Source organism: Mustela erminea, chromosome 10 (genome assembly GCF_009829155.1).
Source record: "Mustela erminea isolate mMusErm1 chromosome 10, mMusErm1.Pri, whole genome shotgun sequence".
Lineage (NCBI taxonomy): Eukaryota > Metazoa > Chordata > Mammalia > Carnivora > Mustelidae > Mustela > Mustela erminea.
The window spans coordinates 24,879,375-24,898,482 of NC_045623.1; the positions used below are offsets into that span (position 1 = coordinate 24,879,375).

General features: G+C 36.9%; 1 protein-coding gene and 1 long non-coding RNA gene across 4 annotated transcripts in view; both read right to left on the bottom strand.

Moving 5' to 3' along the window:
* The window catches only part of AGL (amylo-alpha-1, 6-glucosidase, 4-alpha-glucanotransferase), a 76,731-nt gene extending 62,019 nt beyond the window's left edge, over positions 1-14,712 (bottom strand). For 2 of the 3 annotated variants that reach the window (XM_032301408.1, XM_032301405.1), the window contains exons 1-2: positions 14,351-14,712; positions 13,644-13,790 (exon numbers count right to left, since the gene is read on the bottom strand). In XM_032301408.1, coding sequence (XP_032157299.1) covers positions 13,644-13,725 — 82 coding nt within the window. In that variant the 5' untranslated portion in view covers positions 13,726-13,790; positions 14,351-14,712. Of the gene's footprint in view, positions 1-13,643; positions 13,791-13,866; positions 14,298-14,350 lie in introns of those variants that run through there. The other variant, XM_032301406.1, reaches the window with a different exon arrangement.
* On the bottom strand, positions 6,281-11,924 carry LOC116566844. The gene is made up of 3 exons (XR_004276027.1): positions 11,914-11,924; positions 10,854-10,860; positions 6,281-6,392 (listed from the first exon to the last, which is right to left on the bottom strand). It is a non-coding gene; the product is annotated as an uncharacterized LOC116566844 (long non-coding RNA).
* Positions 14,713-19,108: the final 4,396 nt, after the last annotated feature.

The window sequence follows — 19,108 nt, forward strand, 5'->3', positions numbered from 1 at the left end:
AAGCACATTTCAATAAACTTGTTGTAGGAACTTAAATCACCACATTAAAAAATAGATGTTTTATTTAAAGTATTACATAAACTGATTTCTCAACTATGCTTAAGTAACTCCTAGGGACGCCTGTGTGGCTCCTTCACTTAAGTATCTGCCTTTGGCTCAGGTCGTGATCCTGGGGTTCTGGGATAGAGTTTCGAATTGGGCTCCTTGCTCACTGGGGAGTCTGCTTCTCCCTTTGCCTGCTGTGTGCGTTTGCTCTCTTGCTCTCTCTCTGACAAATAAGGAAGTAAATAAAATCTTTTAATAAAAGATTTTATATATTTATTTGAGAGAAAGAGCAAGCATGAGCAGGGAAGAGGCAAAGGGAGGGGAAAGGGAGAAGCAGGCTCCCCACTGAGCAGGGAACCCGACAAGGGGCTTGATCCCAGGACCCTGGGATCATGACCTGAGCTGAAGACAGATGTATAACCAACCGAAATAAATAAAATCTTTAAAAAAATAAAACAACGCCTAATAAATAATGCTGATTTGAAACTATTTTGCGTTCTAATTTGGCTGAATTTTATATTTTAACAAACACTTGACATCATGGAACTGCTTGCTCTATACTGTCCTTCTCTTCTCCTGGAAACTGATTACTATTTGCAAGGCTACTTTGGAATATGCAAATTCTTTTTTCTCTTCTTCTTTTTTTCTTTTTAAGATTTTTATTTATTTATTTGACACAGAGAGAGAGAGAGAGACTGCACAAGCAGGAAGATCAGCAGGCAGAGGGAGAAGCAGGCTCCCCCTGAGCAGGCAGCCCAATGTGGGGATCAATCCCAGGACCCTAGAATCATGACCCGAGCTGAAAGCAGACGTTTAATTGTCTGAGCCACCCAGGTACCCCTCTTTTTTCTTTAATAACATGTCTTCAAGTTTATTGAGAGTACTTTTAGAAAGCTAAGATAGCCCTAAAATAAAAAAAAACCAAAATGAAATTTTACTGAACTTGAAATCTTTCTTTTTTAATTTTAATTCCAATATAATTAACATATAGTGTTATATTATTTCCAGGTATAAAATATAGTGTTCAATGATTCTATATATTACTCAATGTGTGTACTCTTTTTTTTTTTTTTAAACCTATTTAACCCATCCCTCCACCTGCCTCCTCTCTGGTAACCATCAGTTTGTTCTTTGTACTTAAGAGTCTATTTTTTGGTTTGTCTCTTTTGTCTTCGTTTGTTTCTTAAATGCCACATGTGAGTGAAATCATATGGTATTTGTCTTTTTCTGACTGACTTATTTCACTTGGGATTCATTCTCTAGATCCATCCATTTTGTTGCAAATGGCAAGATTTTGTTCTTTTTTATGGTTAACACCACATCTTCCTTATCAACTCATCTATGGATGGACACTTGGGTTTCTTCCATTTGGCTATTGTAAATAATGTTGCAATGAACTTATGGGTGCATTTATCTTTTCAAGCTAGTGCTTTGATGTTCTTTGGGTACATACTCAGTACAGGAATTACTGGATCATATGGTAGTTCTATTTCTAACTTGTGAGGAATCTCCATACTGTTTTCCTCAATGGCTATACTAGTTTACATTCCTACCAACAGTACACATAGGTTTGCACATAGGATGTGCAAAGTTCTTACATTACCTCATTTCCCATAACCCCTCAACCTTTCCAACCCCTTGCCCCCACCTCTGAATTGACTGCCCAAGGTGGGCATCTAAGTACTTAGAGACCTTTTCTAGTCTTTATCCAAACAGCAACAGAGAAAGTGAGTTTCTCTCTGGTGTCAGAGTGTGTGATAGTATGCAAAACTTGGGAAGTACCACGGAACAACCATCTCACCACAGAGAGAAAGCCAGTCTTTCTAAGAGAAGACAACCTTTAGATAGGCAGTTTTCAGATTTCTAACAGGAGTTCCAGAGGCATTTGAGCCCCTAATACTGTTCTGGATGTCTGCTTAAATCCACAAGTGTGGTAATAAAGGGTTAACAAGTGGCTGTATGAGGCTGGGGATGAAGGTTGGGAGTGCTGAGCCCTGACTGAGCAGTGTTTGCTGACTGGGGGGAAACAATCTTGCTGTGGTCAACCTTAAGCTACCAATGTGATATCAGTGAGCATGGAACTGGGAAGACATACGCACAATCAGCTCTTGTGAGTCAACACAAGTGATTCCAGCAAACTACTGCCTCTATCCCTACTTCTCATGGTTTAGTATTTAAAATTTAAGCCTTTCTTCAAATTCTGAGGGCCAAAACATTGCTGCTTTTACTTGTTAGGCTATTTCTATTAAAATATATCTCAGACTTCTATAATGTGTTACAAGTATTTTGCCATGGGATGAAAAAAATCAACACATATAATTTTACTTGAAATAAAAAATTGTGGTTGGTTCAGAGCAGTTTTAAATCTTGAATATAATTATTAGAATGTGAAAATTCTGACTATAGTAAAGTCTGTTAGAAATATAAGGAATGTAAGAGTATATTTATCATGATGAGCACTGAGTAATGTACAGAATTGTTGAACCACTATATGTACACCTGAAACTAATATAACATTGTTTTATTAGTTAACACTGTTAACTATACTGGAATTAAAACAAAAGCCTAATAAAAAAAGAAATATAAGGCTTGTAAATTTTAATCATGAATGTAACATTTCAATTAGTAAAGGGTAATAACCAATGAAAGCAGGAAAACTTAGTTTTGCTGATTATAATCTTTAAGCTTAAGGGAAAAAATTTTTTTAAAGATTTTATTTATTTATTTGACAGAGATCACAAGTAGGCAGAGAGGCAGGCAGAGAGAGAGAGAGGAGGAAGCAGGCTCCCCATGAGCAGAGAGTCCAATGTGGGGCTCGATCCCAGGACCCGGGGATCATGACCTGAGCTGAAGGAAGATTCTTAACCCACTGAGCCACTCAGGTGCCCCAAGCTTAATTTAAAAAATTTATTTATTTATTTTTTAATTATTGAAGCATATTTGACATGTTATATTACTTTCAAGTGTATAATATAGTGATTCAACAATTCTACACACTACAAAATGCTCCCCGCAATAAGGGTAGTCATCATACCAAGTTATTACAATATTATTGACTATATTCCCTGTGCTATACTTTTCATGTCTGGGACTTACTTATTTTATAACTGGAAATGTCTACTTCTGAAGAAATTTTTTGAGAAGAAAGCAGCATACTAATATCTATACTTTTAATGTTTAATTTATTAAACATCTAACAAAGTATAGAAAATTATGTAAGGAGTGCCTACCATATATTGGAAACAAAATAGACAATGATCTCTGCCCTGGTGGAGCTTGAGTTCTAAAGGGGGAAGGCAGCCATTAAACAATGAACATGACAAATAAGTAAGAAAAAACAGTATGCCAGGGAGGGATAAATGCTAAGAGAAAAAAGAAAAAATCAGAGCACTGTAAGGAAAATGGGGAAGAGAAGAGATGGCGGGGAGGTGGTAGCAATTTTAAATAGATTGGTTGTTAAGAAGTTGAAAAGCTTGAGAGAAGCAAGGGAGTTAGCCTCATGGCGATTCATGGCCATCTATGGAAAGTATTGACCAAGAAATGGAAACAGAGAGGACTTAGGATGGAAGCATGCCTGGTGGTTCCAGAAATAACAAGAAGCTCAGTATGTCTGGATTGGAATAAGCTAGGAGAGAAGTAGTAGGATATAAGGAAAGAAAGGTAACAGGGAAGTCAGATCATGAGTTTGTAGGCCATTGGAAGTATATTGGCTTCTTCTCTGACCAAAATGAGGAGCCAATGAACAGTTTTGAGCAGAGACATCACATGACCTGACTTGTGTATTAAATCACTCTGTATATCCCTCTGAGTATGTCTGTTTCTGGCCTTAATGGAGTTAAGTGGTATTAGATTTGCCCTCTGCTGAGAAACTAGAAGAAATACATAAGACAACTGTTTTCAGAAATAAGTATTGAAGCAAGCACTGTGATACCCGAGAGAAGGGTGATTCCTATGAACCCTCTACATTTCAGACTGAGTAAACTTTCTGGGCTGTGACACAGGGAGCAGGAACAGTAGTCTGAGTTGAGGACACAGAGATTATAGAGTTTGGGGAGGATGAAGAAACTTCAATTTTCAGAGCAGAGTATGGCACAGAAGAAAGCTATGCAAAGAAAGAGTTCCAGAAAATTACCTAGGGTCATATTGAATCTGCCTGAATGCCAGGCTGACATGGGAAGTGTTTGACTACAGGAGGCTGGGCAAAAAATAACTACTAGAAACTATCAATTGACCAGTTCCCAGAGCTTACTCAGGCCTGGGAGACATTGCAACTTTCAAGCAGCCAGAGTTAAGAGACGTTGTTGAACACCTGTTGTATTCAAGAGTCGCTTTTATGTAAAAGGGCTAACATAGCCCTAGAGTAAGAACTATTATACACTTACCCTGTCAAAGCTTAAAATAGCCTCAAAAGGATAAGCTGACCCACAGATAATGTATATGGCTGCTAAAATAAAAGGCATCACTCCTTTAATGGAAGACAAAAAAATCCAGAGATACAATAATAGAACATTCACAATGTCTACCATCCAATAAAAACTGCTAAACAGAAAGAGGAGGGGAGAGTGTCAATGACACATATATCTGGGGGTAGGGCATTCCACACAGAGGAAACAGAATATGTAAAGGACCTGAGATTCCTGCTTCTGGAAAAGACGGAATGGAATGAATAAGAGGGATTGGATTTACACTCTTCCTTGAAACTTAAAGGAAAGAAACCAGGAAAAAAAAAAACAGACAAAATATATGAAATGATAGTTTTCAAGTCTGGACATCAGGCAACAAAGGGCAGCGATCCCTAAGAGACAGAAAATAAGCAAAGTGAACCTTACAAATGGCCCATCTTACTACCTTGGAAGTTCCAGGTTGAGGCACAAGGAGAATGAGGTAGAGCTCAACTAACTTTCTGAGCTGAGAAGATGGAGCTAAGAATCTGTAGAGACCAAAGCAGCTAGTTTGCGGAAGAGAACAGTTAGTGAGGAAGAAAAAGCTGCACAGAGACAGAACTCCAGAGATTTGATGAAGGCCTCCCTTCAGTATTCAGCAGAGCACTGATCAGAGCAAGTCTGAGACCAGGAAGAGCACCTGTTTTCACCAGCCAGACTGGAAAAATTAATAATTCATGAGACACTGGGGAGACAGTTCAGAGGCTCTTGTTCTAGTGGTGGAGAATAATGAGCCCTAGACCAGGCACAGATTAGACTAGCTTCACAAATCATAAGAGTAAAGCTCAAAAGTATTAAAATATTTCCAAGTAACTTAGCTTCATTACAAAACAAAGACAAAAAAACATTTATAAGAATCCGAAACTACCCAGCATCCAACAAGGTAAAATTCATAATGTCTGGCATCCAATCAACCCAGGAATGACATAGATGTTGAACTAGAAGATAAGGAAGGACATCAGTTATCATAACTGTATTCCATATGTTTAAAAAGTTATTTCAAGACATGGAAAATATTGAAACACAGAACAAAAGATCCAAATAAAACTTTAAAAATGAAAACTATAAGGTCTGAGATGAAAATTCTGCAACATGGAATTAATGGATGGTGAGACATGGCAGAAAAAAAAATTAGCAACTTTCAAGATACGGGAATAGAAATATGCAAAACAAAACAGAGAAAAAAGAATCCAAAGATTGAAAAAGCATCAGTGATCTGTGGAACAAGTCAAGTGGCCTAATATACAGGTAATTAGAGTCCTAAAAGAACAGTAAAGAGAGGGGGGATATCAAATGTTTAAAGAAATAATGGGTAGAAAAATCCCCAAATTTGACAAAAACAACAAATTAACAGATCAAAGAAGTTCAAAAAACCCTGTCAAGAAACATGAAGGAAATCACACCAAGAAACATCAGAATCAAATTGCTCAAAACCAGTGATAAGGAGAATATCTTACAAGTAGCCAGAGGGAGGGAAAATGTTACAGTAAGTTCAGAGGAAGAATGATAAAGATGACAGAGTCTCCTGGGACACACTAAAAGCAAGAAGACAGTGGTGCAGTATCTTTAAAGGTACAGTAGATTCTTGGACAATATGGGTTTGAACTGTCCAGGTCTGCTTACACATTTTTTTTTAACAGTACAGTACTATAAATATATATTCTTTTCCTCATGATTTTTTTAAAAAAATATTTTATTTATTTGAGAGAAAGAATGAGTGATGGTGAGGCACAGAGGGAGGGGGAGAAGCAGACTCCCCACTGAGCAGAGAGCTCTAATCGGGGCTAGATCCTAGGATCTGGAGATCATGACCCCAGCTGAAGGCAGAGGCTTAACAGACTGAGCCACCCGGATGCCCCTCCTTATGACTGTCTTAATAACATTATCTTTTCTATAGCTTGCTCACTATTAGATTGCAGCATATAATATATGTAACATATAAAATATGTGTTATCTGTAAGGCTTCTGGTCAACAGTATGCTATTAGTAGCTAAGTTTTAGGGGAGTCTAAAGTTACACTTGGATTTCTGGCTACGTGGGGAGGTGGGTCAGTGCCCCTAACCTCTGCACTGTTTAAGGGTCAATTGTACTGAAAGATTAAAACTGTCAGCCTGGAATTCTATACCTGGTGAAAATATCTTTCAACAATAAAGGTGATTTTTCAATGTCAGAAAAGATGTTACAGGGGCGCCTGGGTGGCTCAGTGGGTTAAAGCCTCTACCTTCGGCTCAGGTCATGATCTCAGGGTCCTGGGATGGAGCCCCGCATCGGGCTCTCTGCTCAGTGAGGAGCCAGCTTCCCTTCCTCTCACTCTCTCTCTCTCTGCCTGCCTCTCTGCCTACTTGTGATCTCTGTCTGTCAAATAAATAAAATCTTTAAAAAAATAAAAAAAAAGAAAAGAAAAGATGTTACAAATAAGCAAGGCTGAAGCTACAATGAACCCTACTGTGGTGTATATGAATCAGAGACAGCAGTGTCCGTATCAGCATCAGTCTGATTCAAAGCAAATCCTGAAATGCAGATCATATAGATGTTTCAGTCATGTTTAAAATTGCTCTTTGGTAGAAGTAAACCCCTCCCAGTGATGTTTGACAGATGGTAAATTCTACATCACAACATTAAATACCAGGTAAGCTATTCTTTGTGAACACAAGATTTCAATAAAAGACATTATGAGAATGCTGGACTCTTTCAATTTACTGTAATCCAATTAAATATCTCTTTTGCTTAAAGAAATAAAAATACTGTGTTTTGCATAATGCAGACAATGTGAGGAATGGAAGTTCTAGGCATTCCTTGAAAAAAGTTATAATTTAGTGATAAGTACTGCTAACCATTCTCTTGGATTGCACTAAATTATGAATATAATTTTTTTTATAGCAAATGGCTTTAGCAAGTAAGAAACAAATTATCCAAATGGCATTATTAAGTAACTGCAAAAATCTAGGGACTCGCTTTTACTTCCTACATTGTACAGGGAAACTTAAATTTCTTTTCCAAGTAGCTATATACACAAATTTTTCTATATGTAATTTGGCATAAATATACTAAGTGTTAATAAGGCTTATAAGTTTGACTCAATAATTTCATATACATGTATATTTTGTGAGGAATTAATCAATGGTGTAAACATAGGATATATTCACAACAGCTTTATTTACTACAATTAAGTAAACTGACAACAAACTAAATATCTAATGATTGGGAATGATTAAATACATTATGGCACGAATTATGGTCTTATCCAAGCTAGAATATTATAAGCCATTATAACATTATAAGTCATGTCATCTAAAGATATTTAATAACATGGCTATTTTTATTCTGTTTTGTTCATTTTACGCATCTACAAAGATCTTTTGAAATCCTTTCTGGATAAAAGCGTGGCTGAAATGTGTAAACCAGGAGGTGGAATTCATACACCATTATACTTTAAGCAGGTTTCAACTTGCTTATATAGTATAAACCCAATTTTGTTTTGAAACAATGATCATAGAGAAAAGGCTTTTTATATGCTGTATAATTTTATAATTGGGGAAACATCATTTTAAAGTTAGAGGCACAATTATGAAGAGATAGTGTGAGAAATAATTGCTGAAGGAATTAAAACACAAAATTTCAATGCTCAGTGACTGTGAGAATCATAAATATCTACATCTTTACAATAATGATTACATTTATTACAGAATAAGTGGTATCATTTTGAACAGGTACAAACATCAGAGATTAGTTGTCTGAGCATATTTAAACAACCTGTCCCCTGTTCAGTTTATACAAATATTGTTTTTATCATTACACAAGGATTCAGAGAACTTGTAGTACAAAGGTTAAAACTCATCCAAAATCTCAAAACAGTATTTGGATCAGCGGTATACCCTCAGAAAAAAAACTGATAGCATTCTCTAAATATGAATATTTATTTATAGAATACACATGTATGATGATTTAATAGATTATATAAATTACAAAATAAAATTCAGATAAGATATAAATAAAATAAGTAGTATTTTAGTATATGTGCTGCCAAAGCGAGCACAAAATAAGTAGTATTTTAAATAACTAATTCTATTTATTAATGGACAGAAAAATTGTTTTTAGCTCTCAAATATTGATAATCTCTGTCAGTGACCGCAATGTGATTAAATAAATTTCATTAATTTTGTCTTGGTTTAATATTTTATGATAAAGTAATTTAAAGATTTCAACATCTGTTTATTGATATTTGGCTTAGTGTCCTCAGACTTGAAAAAACACCACAAAAAGATACTCAAATTCAAATGGAAGAAGCTCTTGGTGGCTATGTTTACTAATCCATGACATTAACTTTTCAATCTCATTCACCAATTATGTAAAGATTTTTGTTGAAAGATCAGCAAACTTATATGCAGCCTATTTCTGTAAATAAAGTTTTATTGGAACACAGCCACACCCATTCACTTATGTGTTGTTTATGGTTGCTTTCATGATACAATGGCAGAGTTGAGTAGTTGCAACAGAAAGTATATGGCCTGCAAAGCTGACATATTTGCTATATTTGCTAAATATAGCAAAAATGTGCTCGACTCTGTTCTATAGTATTAATTTTCATCAAAAAGCAGTTAACTTTCTCACTTATGTTTACATCACAGGTTGTGTTTATTTTTTCAGAAGTTTTTTTTAGAAAATATTTTCTAAGTATTGCACTATTGAAAGCTACATGTCATCCCTGAAAAAGACAAATCTCAAACAATAAATATCAAACACTTTCTAGCTTATCTTCAAGTTTGACAACCTCTTGAGGTAAAAGAAGCATTTATGGTTATCCTACCTTTTTTTTACGAAGTATACAGACTCTACTATTTAAGATAATATTATTAACCTGGTTTAAGTACAGATACAAATAATATTATCTATAATATTAATCTATATAAAAATATAATACTAAGAATGTAACCGATGGCAACATACTGCAAGCAAACCAGATGTGGTGTGATTGTAAAACCCTTCCAGACCTACAACCTCTACTCTTTTCTCAGAAAATGTCCTTTTTGTTTATAACTTACCTGACACACAAACAAAAAGCACCGATGTCAATTTATGGATTACCAAAATTTAACTGCTTTTTTAAAAGTCTTTTAAAAAAAGTTATTTATTTATTTTTTAGTGATCTCTATACCCAACGTGGGGCTCGAAATCATGACCCTGAGATCGAGTTGCATTCTCTGCCTGAACCAGGCAGGTGCCCCCAGATTTAATAACTTTTTAAAAAACAAAAACAGATGAAACAAAAAAGGGAAAAGAAAGGAAAAATTGGGGCACCTGGGTGGCTCAGTGGGTTAAAGCCATTGCCTTCGGCTCAGGTCATGATCCCAGGATCCTGGGATCGAGCCCCGCATCGGGCTCTCTGCTCAGCAGGGAGCCTGCTTCCCTTCCTTTCTCTCTGCCTGCCTCTCTGCCTACTTGTGATCTCTGTCTGCTAAATAAATAAATAAATAATCTAAAAAAAAAAAGAAAGGAAAAATCATGTACTTTTTCCATATATTCCAGTAGATAGATCAGTGCTTTACCCTCAAGGGCACATAGCCATTCTGTAGACCTCTAGTACAACTCCCTGAAACTAAAATTTTTATATACAGTACATGAAACATTAGAATACCTAGAGTACGTCAGATTCCATAATTACTCAGTTTACTAAAATTAGCTTAGGTCATAGCAGTACATGGTGTGGCTATCTTATGCCTCAGAGAACACTAGGAATACTTTACTCAGATTAGCCATTCCCTCCTATAGGCAACTAGTAAAGTGAGTGATTAAACTATTAATATAAACTAAATTTTTCCATCTTGTTCCCTCCACTAAATTTATATAAGCTCAAGCTCCTAATCAAGAAAACTTTATAAATATTTTCTTTAAAAAAATTGTAAGTTGAAATTTGACCAACCAATATAAAAATGGAAGAACTCCAGGTTTGGAGAAAACTGATTTTGTTCATTATTTTGCCACTGAATGAAATAGGAAATATAGGGGAAGGCTATGATTTGGCTAGAAAAAAATCATTATTTGGTCTTGTACTTGTTGAATTAGAAGAATCTATAGAGATATTAGCCTTGAAAATGAGGAGGAATCCTTTCTTAGGGAAAAGTGAAAAGAAAAGAAAAATGAAGAAAGACTCAGTGACCAATTAAATATGAAAGAACCCCAAACTGGCAATTTCTTCACACCTAATTGGTCACCAAGTCCTATGAATTTAAAAATGTCTCATACTCTATTCCCGTTTTTCTTATCTTTAACCAGACATCTTTTCAAAATAGCCTTCTTGATGATTTCTTGTCTCCAACATCCCTTCATCTTTCACATTATAATTATCTTTTATAACAACACGATCACCTTATTACTGTACCCAAAAAACTGATATGTTCCCATTTACATCATTTGGTTGAATTTACTGGTTTTAACTAGAGCTATAGACTGAACCACATCATTCTTATTTTATAAACCCTTCATAGTTCCCTCTTCAAATAAATTGGCTGAATTTACACTTTTTGCTAGCTTTGACTTGTGTTTTGGTAATCAGTTAGCAAGGATTTACTGACTATTGTACATTGTACTAGGTTTATAATACTTTCCCTATCCTCACAGATCTTAAACTCTAGCTGGACACTATAAGACCGATAAGCTTTTAGAAACTGCTACATCGTTCAGGACTTAATTGTTCTGTGACTACTGTGTGATTGGAAATCAAAGAAAGGAGAGATAACAAAAAGTTAAGGAAAGACCTCATGGAGGAGGCGGAATTTTAGCTGAAAGTTGAGAGGCAGGGGACACACAGAATGGTAGGAAAGAGATTTAATAGATATAGAGGAATCTGACCAGGTGAGGGTGTCAGGAAAGCTATGAGAAAAGCCAGGGGTAAGGAATTAACAAGGGAACTATAAAGATGTAGAAAACTAGTAATGGGGAGCAGTGAGATAATCACCTTGGCTGGGGAAGATGGATTCCATTACAGAATGTCTTGGAAGCCAGCCAGAGGTATTTAAATTTGACTTTATATACAAACATCAATACATGAAAAGGGAAGAGATGGCATAAGAAGATTATTCTTTTTTTCATTTTTAAGATTTTATTTATTGGTCAGAGAGAGAGAGCATGTGTATAAGAATTGGGAGTGGCAGGCAGAGGGAGAAGCAGGTTCCCCACTGAGCAAGGACCCTGATGCAGGGCTCGATCTGGGGGCCGTGGGATCATGGCCTGAGACGAAAGCAGCCACTTAACCAACTGAACCACGCAGGACCCCAAGAAGATTATTCTAGAATCCATACTTAGGCATATGAAAGATAGAGACAGGCAGAGAGAGACATTTGGAAAGAAATTAATAGTACTTAAAGAGACTGCAGTTAAAGAGAAGAAATTGTCAAAGAAGAGTACAAAGTTTCAAAGGCCTTGAAACTATGAAAATGGAGATATCACTAAAATGAACAGGATGGGAAATAAACAAGGTTTGAGAATGGGGAGGAGAAGATTTTGGATATTAGACTTAAGCATCTCCAAGTGGAGCTATCCTGAATCTATTCTATAGTGTAATACCTGGATGAAGCCAAAAAACCAGGGCAAAATAGATAGGTATAGTGATCTATCAATGCCTTTTACCAATTTAGGACTTTAAAACCATATATTAGGGGTGCCTGGATGGCTCAGTTGGTTGGGCGGCTGCCTTCAGCTCGGTCATGATCCTGGAGTCCTGGGATCTAGTACTGCATCGGGCTCCCAGTTCCACGGGGAGTCTGCTTCTCCCTCTGACCTTCTCCCCTCTTGTGCTCTCTCTCTCACTCTCTCTCTCTCAATTAGAAGAAGGCAATCTTGAAAAAAAAAATAAAACCATATATTATTAATTTTGAGGTTCAAAATCCAGGAAGGTAGAGGAGCAGAAATTAACGTCTTCACTTCACAAATAAATGTTAATAACTCATGGATTTTCCCAAAGTCAAAAAAGCTGTTAGCAGCAGAGCCAAGACAATTCTAGTTTTGTACTCTTGCTATTATACTCCTGGCTTTCAAGAAGCAAGCAAAATTCAAGGCTCTTCTTCTAAAAAGAGCCGTCAGCATAAAAGCAACAAATGAGGCTATGAGAATGTGTAATTCTTTAAGGGCATTAGAAGAGAAAAAGAAAGGATTTCTTGCAGATAGACAGAATTAATTAAAATGTGGAAGGAAGTGAGCTCAACAAGAGACACCAGAAAATTGACAAGAGTACTCAAGATGGTGGGGAAAAAAAATCAAAACCAGGAAAGTGCAGAGTCAGGAAAGCCAAAAATGGAGTAAGTACTCAGTGATCTTAAATGCCAAAGTTGGAAGAAGGTTATTTGGCATGGAAATAACGCATTTGATGGTTGAATTTTTTTTTTCTTCAAATATTTAACTCAATATAATGGGGGAAAAATCCTTCAATGTTTACTATCAATGTCTGTTATACTATTAAAAGGGGCTTCATTTTATATTTCATACATTAAATTTCTACTTCACAAGTTATATTAACATAAATGAGTGTGGAATGTTTTTCAGTCTTGAAAAAGTATAAAGTCTTAAAAAAAAAAAAAGGAGCTCAAATATATTTCAACGTAACCTGATCAATTTTTTCACTTTTTTTGGCAAAAAATATGTTCAGCTTTTTCTTCGCCGTTATTTGAGAGGCTTTTGGGAAACCTAAGTAATAGTTTGCCTTTTGCTGTGATCCATTTTACTAAGTCAAAGTTCCAGTAAAGGAAAAGAATGAGGGCTATAAAAAGAAAAACTATACATATACTCCAAATAAAATTACAGATGAAGTAATTTACCAAGTTTTTATAATAATTGTTAATAGAAATAATATGGTCAATGTCTTGATCCTACATGCAACTTCTGTCGTAAGTGGAAATTACCATGGAAAGAAAGTGAGCTACTTTATCCTTGTTCTAACATGACAAACAAAACATTTTCAATTTTATAACTAAAATTAACTCTCATTAGTGATATTTTTAGAATACAGCACCATTTTTGCACTGATCAAATTTAGAAAGGTCCTTGGCAATTATATCTATCTTAAAGTTAAAAAAAATTTAATATGACATTTAATTAAAAATTTAAAAGACACATTAAAAAAATTTAAAAGGCTCAGAGCTAACTAAATCACTTGCTACTGACCTTGTTCAAGTCTGAAGAGGGTCTTTTCCAGCTTTTCCATTTCGTTCAGAAGTAGAATTCTAACCTGTTTACTGTGTCCCATTTTGGCTTCTAGAAGACTTCAAATCTTTCAGAATTAAAAGAACTCCGAAATCGAATGAGTTACCCCTATGAAACAAAAAGGAATTAAGATAAAGAAAAGAACTACCATCTTAAATTCTTTAAGGCTGACAGCCGCACTTACATGTTCTCAATGTGTTTTAACCCTAGCAGAGCAAAGAGAAAGAATGAATTTTATAAATAAGACCTCAGAAGGCAAATCAATAGTTGTTTCCACCCTTCGAGCACAATAGGACCGAAGCAAAACTACTGCATTATAGATTCTTACAATTAAAACAAAACACAAAACTAAATCATTCTCAGAGAAAAGCAACACGTTTTGGAAAGCCTGGATTTGGGCCGGGGGGTAAATTCCCGGTCCCAAGCCAAAAGGCTCTGAAAACCACAAAGGGCACTTCTGCTTGCAAGAGATTAGTCTGCTCAAAGATAACAGGTGGGAGAGTTCCCCATTCCCAAATTCGGGTTGGAAGCCACCAATGGGGAGATGAGAACAGAGGGAAGCAGGTGTTGCCCCTGGAATAGCTGCTGCAGACATAGGATGTACAGACAGAGCTATAGATAGAAAGAACGCATTTCCCAGAGAGGCCAGCGGCATTCCTAGCACTTACACTGAGCAAGTTATACGTGCAGCTTCTGGGACGCTGCAGGACCCGCCGCTCTGGTGTTGGAGTCGGGGGAGGAGACGTGAAGGAAAGCAAAAAGGGAAAGGCAGGCTGCCCAGGCGCAGAAAGCAGCCCCAGACTAGGAGGGCCGGGCGCCGTGAAGGGCAAAGGGCGGGGCGGCGGCCGCGGGGCCTGGACCGAGGCCGCTGTGTGAATGGCAGAGAGCTTCTCCGTGACTCCGCCTCGCGCTGGTCCCTCAGGAGACCCTCGACCCCACCCGGCCTCGAGTGCAAACGCCGGGGTGGGAGCTGTCAGATCCCCTCGCCCACTTCCGGGAGGCTCCGCACCCGCTCGTCGCTACCGCTAGTCTCGCGAGACTGTGGTCAGCGGGGCCGGGGTCCGGCTGCGGCCCAGGCAGGGAGCTTTTTTTTTTTTTTTTTTTTTCTTGCCGCTAGGGAGGTGCGAGGTCGGGCTCATGTACTTCCTTTACCCGCCGGGGAGCTCGTGTGTGAACCTCAAAATGGTGCGGTAGAAAGCTGCCGCTAGCTTGAGCTGCACAACACGGTCGTTTTGCGGAACGGCTCAATGGTGGGAGGCAAGCGACCTGACTTCTGGTGCTGCTTCTACCACGATGTGTTATGTGTTTTTGTTTCATTTTTAAAAATTTTAAAATGTCTATTATTTATTTATTTATTTATTTATTTATTTATTTATTTATTTATTTATTTAAATGTGGCTCAAGTTTGCTTGGCCCCAGTTCTCGCAATCTTGATTTCCCCATGTCTAAAATAAGGGGCCTGGCGATGGTCTCTGACATTGCATCCTTCAAGTGTCTACCAACTCTCGTGCTAACACAGGGCTCATCTTGAATGCAGACACGCAACTACTAGGTTGGTGAAGTTGGCCAGTTTACAAACACTTGAGGGTGTAAATACCACTTATACAACGTCTGGTTGTATCTGATGTACATTGCATAGACCTGAAGGTTGTATGGGATTAAGGATAAGGAGGGCACCTGTAGAGATGAACGCTGGGTGTTACACACAACTGATGAATCCTTGAACACTACATCAAAAACTACTGATGTACATATGCTGGCTAATTGAACGTGATAATTAAAAAAAAAAAAGAAGACAGGAGAGCAATTGTTATACAGTATGGGCTCAATAAATATAACTACAATTGCTTAAAAAAAATCTATATTGGCTATTGCTGCACATATTTTAGGCCAGAAATTTAAGATGTGGTACAGATGCCTATGGAGATTTAATGCAAAAACCTGTCTTCTAGAGTGTTTTGAGGACACCTAAGGATCATGAGAAAACAGACAAAGGTTTCGAGTGTGGAGAAAAATCTTGCTTCCCTTATTGTGGAAATACTGTAGGTCTAAAAAAAAATAATGGGTTAAAAACTAAAGATCCTGAAGTGCTTGTTTCATTAGATTTCTGAGAATGGTAGTTGCAAGTGGTCCAAAATGGACTTTGGGAACCTGTAGTTCACTTATTCATTTGACTAGTATTTATTGAGCAGCTATGATTTGCCAGGCATGGAAGTGAAACAAATTCACTGCCCTCATGGAACTCCTACATTTTATTTGTGGGAGATTGATAAATAAGTCAATTATATAAGATAATGAAAGGTTGTAAGAAAAAGAGAAGTGAGAAGTGTGGAAGAGTCAGGAGAGGGAGGTTTGCAATTGTAAATACAACAGTCAGTAAAGGACTTGCTGGTAAATTGAATTTGATCCCCACAGAGTAAGAGGAAGGAGGATATGCAGGGTAGAGGGTTACACACAGAGGTACTGAAGTGGAAAGGCCATGAGGTAGGAGCATATTTGCTGGGTTCAAGGAGTCCACCATAACTGATTGGAGAGAGTTGTAAAAAATTAGGACAGGTAATGGGGGTGGGGGAGATGGGCAGCCAGATCTTATAAGACTTTGTAGGCGATGGCAAGGGTTTGGGTTTTTAATCTGGGCAAAAGAGACATTGGAAGATTTTGAACAGAGGAGTAACATAATCCGATAGAACTTTTTTTTTTTTTAAAAATATTTTATTTATTTATTTGACAGAGAGAGATCACAAGTAGGCAGAGAGGCAGACAGAGAGAGAGGAAGAAGCAGGCTCCCTGCTGAGCAGAGAGCCCGATGCGGGACTCGATCCCAGGACCCTGAGATCATGACCTGAGCCGAAGGCAGCGGCTTAACCCACTGAGCCACCCAGGCGCCCCCCGATAGAACTTTTAAAAGGATTACTCTGCAACTTTATAGAGAATAGCTAAATAAACTGGAGAGTGTGGTGAGGAAGGAAGCAAGGCCAGTTATTTCAGTTAACCAAGAGAGCAGTGTGTTTGTGTAAAAAGAAAGTACAGCAGTGAAGGTGATGGAAGTCATTAAATTACGGATCTATTTTGAAAGTGCAATTTTTACTGATGGAGAGAAAAGAGTCATGGGTAATTTTATGGTTTTTAGCCTGAGTAAGCAGAAGATTATTGTCCAATAGAAATATAATGAAAAAAGAAAAGAAAGAAAAGAAATAAAATGTACTATATAGGTTAAAAAAAAAATCTTTCAAGTAGCCCCCCAAAAGTAAAAAGAAACAAGTGAAAATAATTTTAATAATATATGTTAATACAGTGATTAACATAATTTAAAAAAGAAAAGAAAAAATATTTTAATATATTTATATTCAATTTAATAATAAATTTATATATACAAATATATTTAAATTTAATAATATATTTTTTCCTACCAAGTCTTCAAAATTTGGTGTGTATTTTGCAGTTCTAGCATTTCTCAATTACAATAGTTACATCTCAAACACTCCATATATTTGTAGCTAGTGGCTACCATATGGACAGTGCAGAAGAAGCTGCCATTTAATGAGAGAGGAGTAAAAGGGAAGGAGCAGAACTGGAGGATGAAATTCAGGAGTTTGGTTGAAGACTGTGAGTAACCAAGTGAAGGTAACTATTCATTTGTTTGACCTAACCGTCAAACATCCAAGTGAAGATATTGAATGATCACTCGTAGCCTTGGTCTCTGCAGTAGTGTTTTTCAAATTGTAAATGATAACCCACTGAAGGTTGTAAAAGTAATTTATCTGTTGCAACCAATGATTTTTTAAAAATAAAATTGGAAAGATCTGAATGCAATGCACCTGGTAAGTCTATTATTTCAAAAAACTTCTGTTTCTATTATGTTTTGTTGTACTGGGTCATGTATTCCTCCTGGGAGTCATGGTCAAAAACGTGTTTGAGAGCCACGTTATTTCAGCGAGAAATAAGGAGTAAAACAGACTGACAAAATTAATTCCTTTAGCAGGGAATTATTCTGACACAAATGTTTGGATTTTAAAAGATCTGAGAGCCACTGCTCTAGGATGTATGCTGTATAAAAGCATAATAATTCATGATTATGAAATGTTCCTGGGTTTTCAGCCCAACTCTGCCACTAACTAGCTGTGAAGCTTTGGAAGATACTCAACCTTTTTGTGCTTTGGTTTTTACAACTATAATATAGGGATAAAAATAAAAGCTACTATTAATTAAATGAGGACTTAGAACTATGCCTGAGACATACTAAGTACTATGGAAGTACAGATATTAGATTGGGACCCTAACTGATGGGAAACACAGTTCATGTTCATGTTTGTGTCAGGCTTATACCTCCTCCTCCTTTCAGTCTGTCCCATGACCCTCTCATTGCACTGCCCTCCTGTTCATCACTCTTCTCCAGGGCTCCAAAATTAGCCTTTCTTGCTGTCCCCCAGCAAAACTGTCACATTAGTGCCCATTATTTCAGCGAGGAATAAGGAGTAAAACAGACTGACAAAATTAATTCCTTTAGCAGGGAATTATTCTGACACAAATGTTTGGATTTTAAAAGATCTGTCAATCCAAATGATCTTGATTTTGGAGTTTTCATATTGTGAAAGCAAGTGAGGAATGTTAAGTAATGAAAACCTTATGATTCAAAGTGCTGTGTCTCCAAGATTACATTTACAAGCCACATAGTGCCCTTTTTAAAAAAGAAGAGTCACGCTAATGTGCTATTTGTGACCTTGGAATGCCAGTGAATTTACATTCTAGGGCTTCAGTGGTGCCATGTGCTGCTTTTATACTGGAGAACATTTGTTGTGAGCCTATCCTGTGCATAGCAGCGATCTATATATACACAATAATCTCATGCTGGAGTTGTCAGGAGAAGAATCTCCTTGAGGAATAGCTGGTGGATAATCTAAGCTATTTGGCAGTGACTCTAGTGTTTTCTAAAACACTGATATTAACGTATTTGGGGAGTGGGAGAAGGGCTGTGGTCAGAAGGGTCCGAAAATACTACAGTGTTTCTTAAGGTTTGTGTATATGTCTGTCTGTTTTTAGAAAAGAAAGGAGTTATTTGGGTATTATGTATGGTATGGTCCCAATCCTGTAATAATTTGTGTCTGAAGTGGACAAGTCTGCCTCATTTGGCTTTTATATCCATCAGCATTTTCTGGTGTATTTTATTTTATAGCAATAATATAGTGACATTATTAATAATTTTATTTTGCAGAATTTGGAATTGTGTTTCCAAAATCTCTTCTAAATTGAATAATTTATTCTGCACCTTTTTGAAATATCCAGATTTAGCCAGTGAAGAGAAGAGAGGAAGATAAGAAAGGAATATAGTTGATGTCAGACAAATAGAAGGACTTAATATAATGATATAGAGATATGGAAGCCTGATAGAGATTTTTTGAAAAGGGGATAGTACAACATAAAGAAAA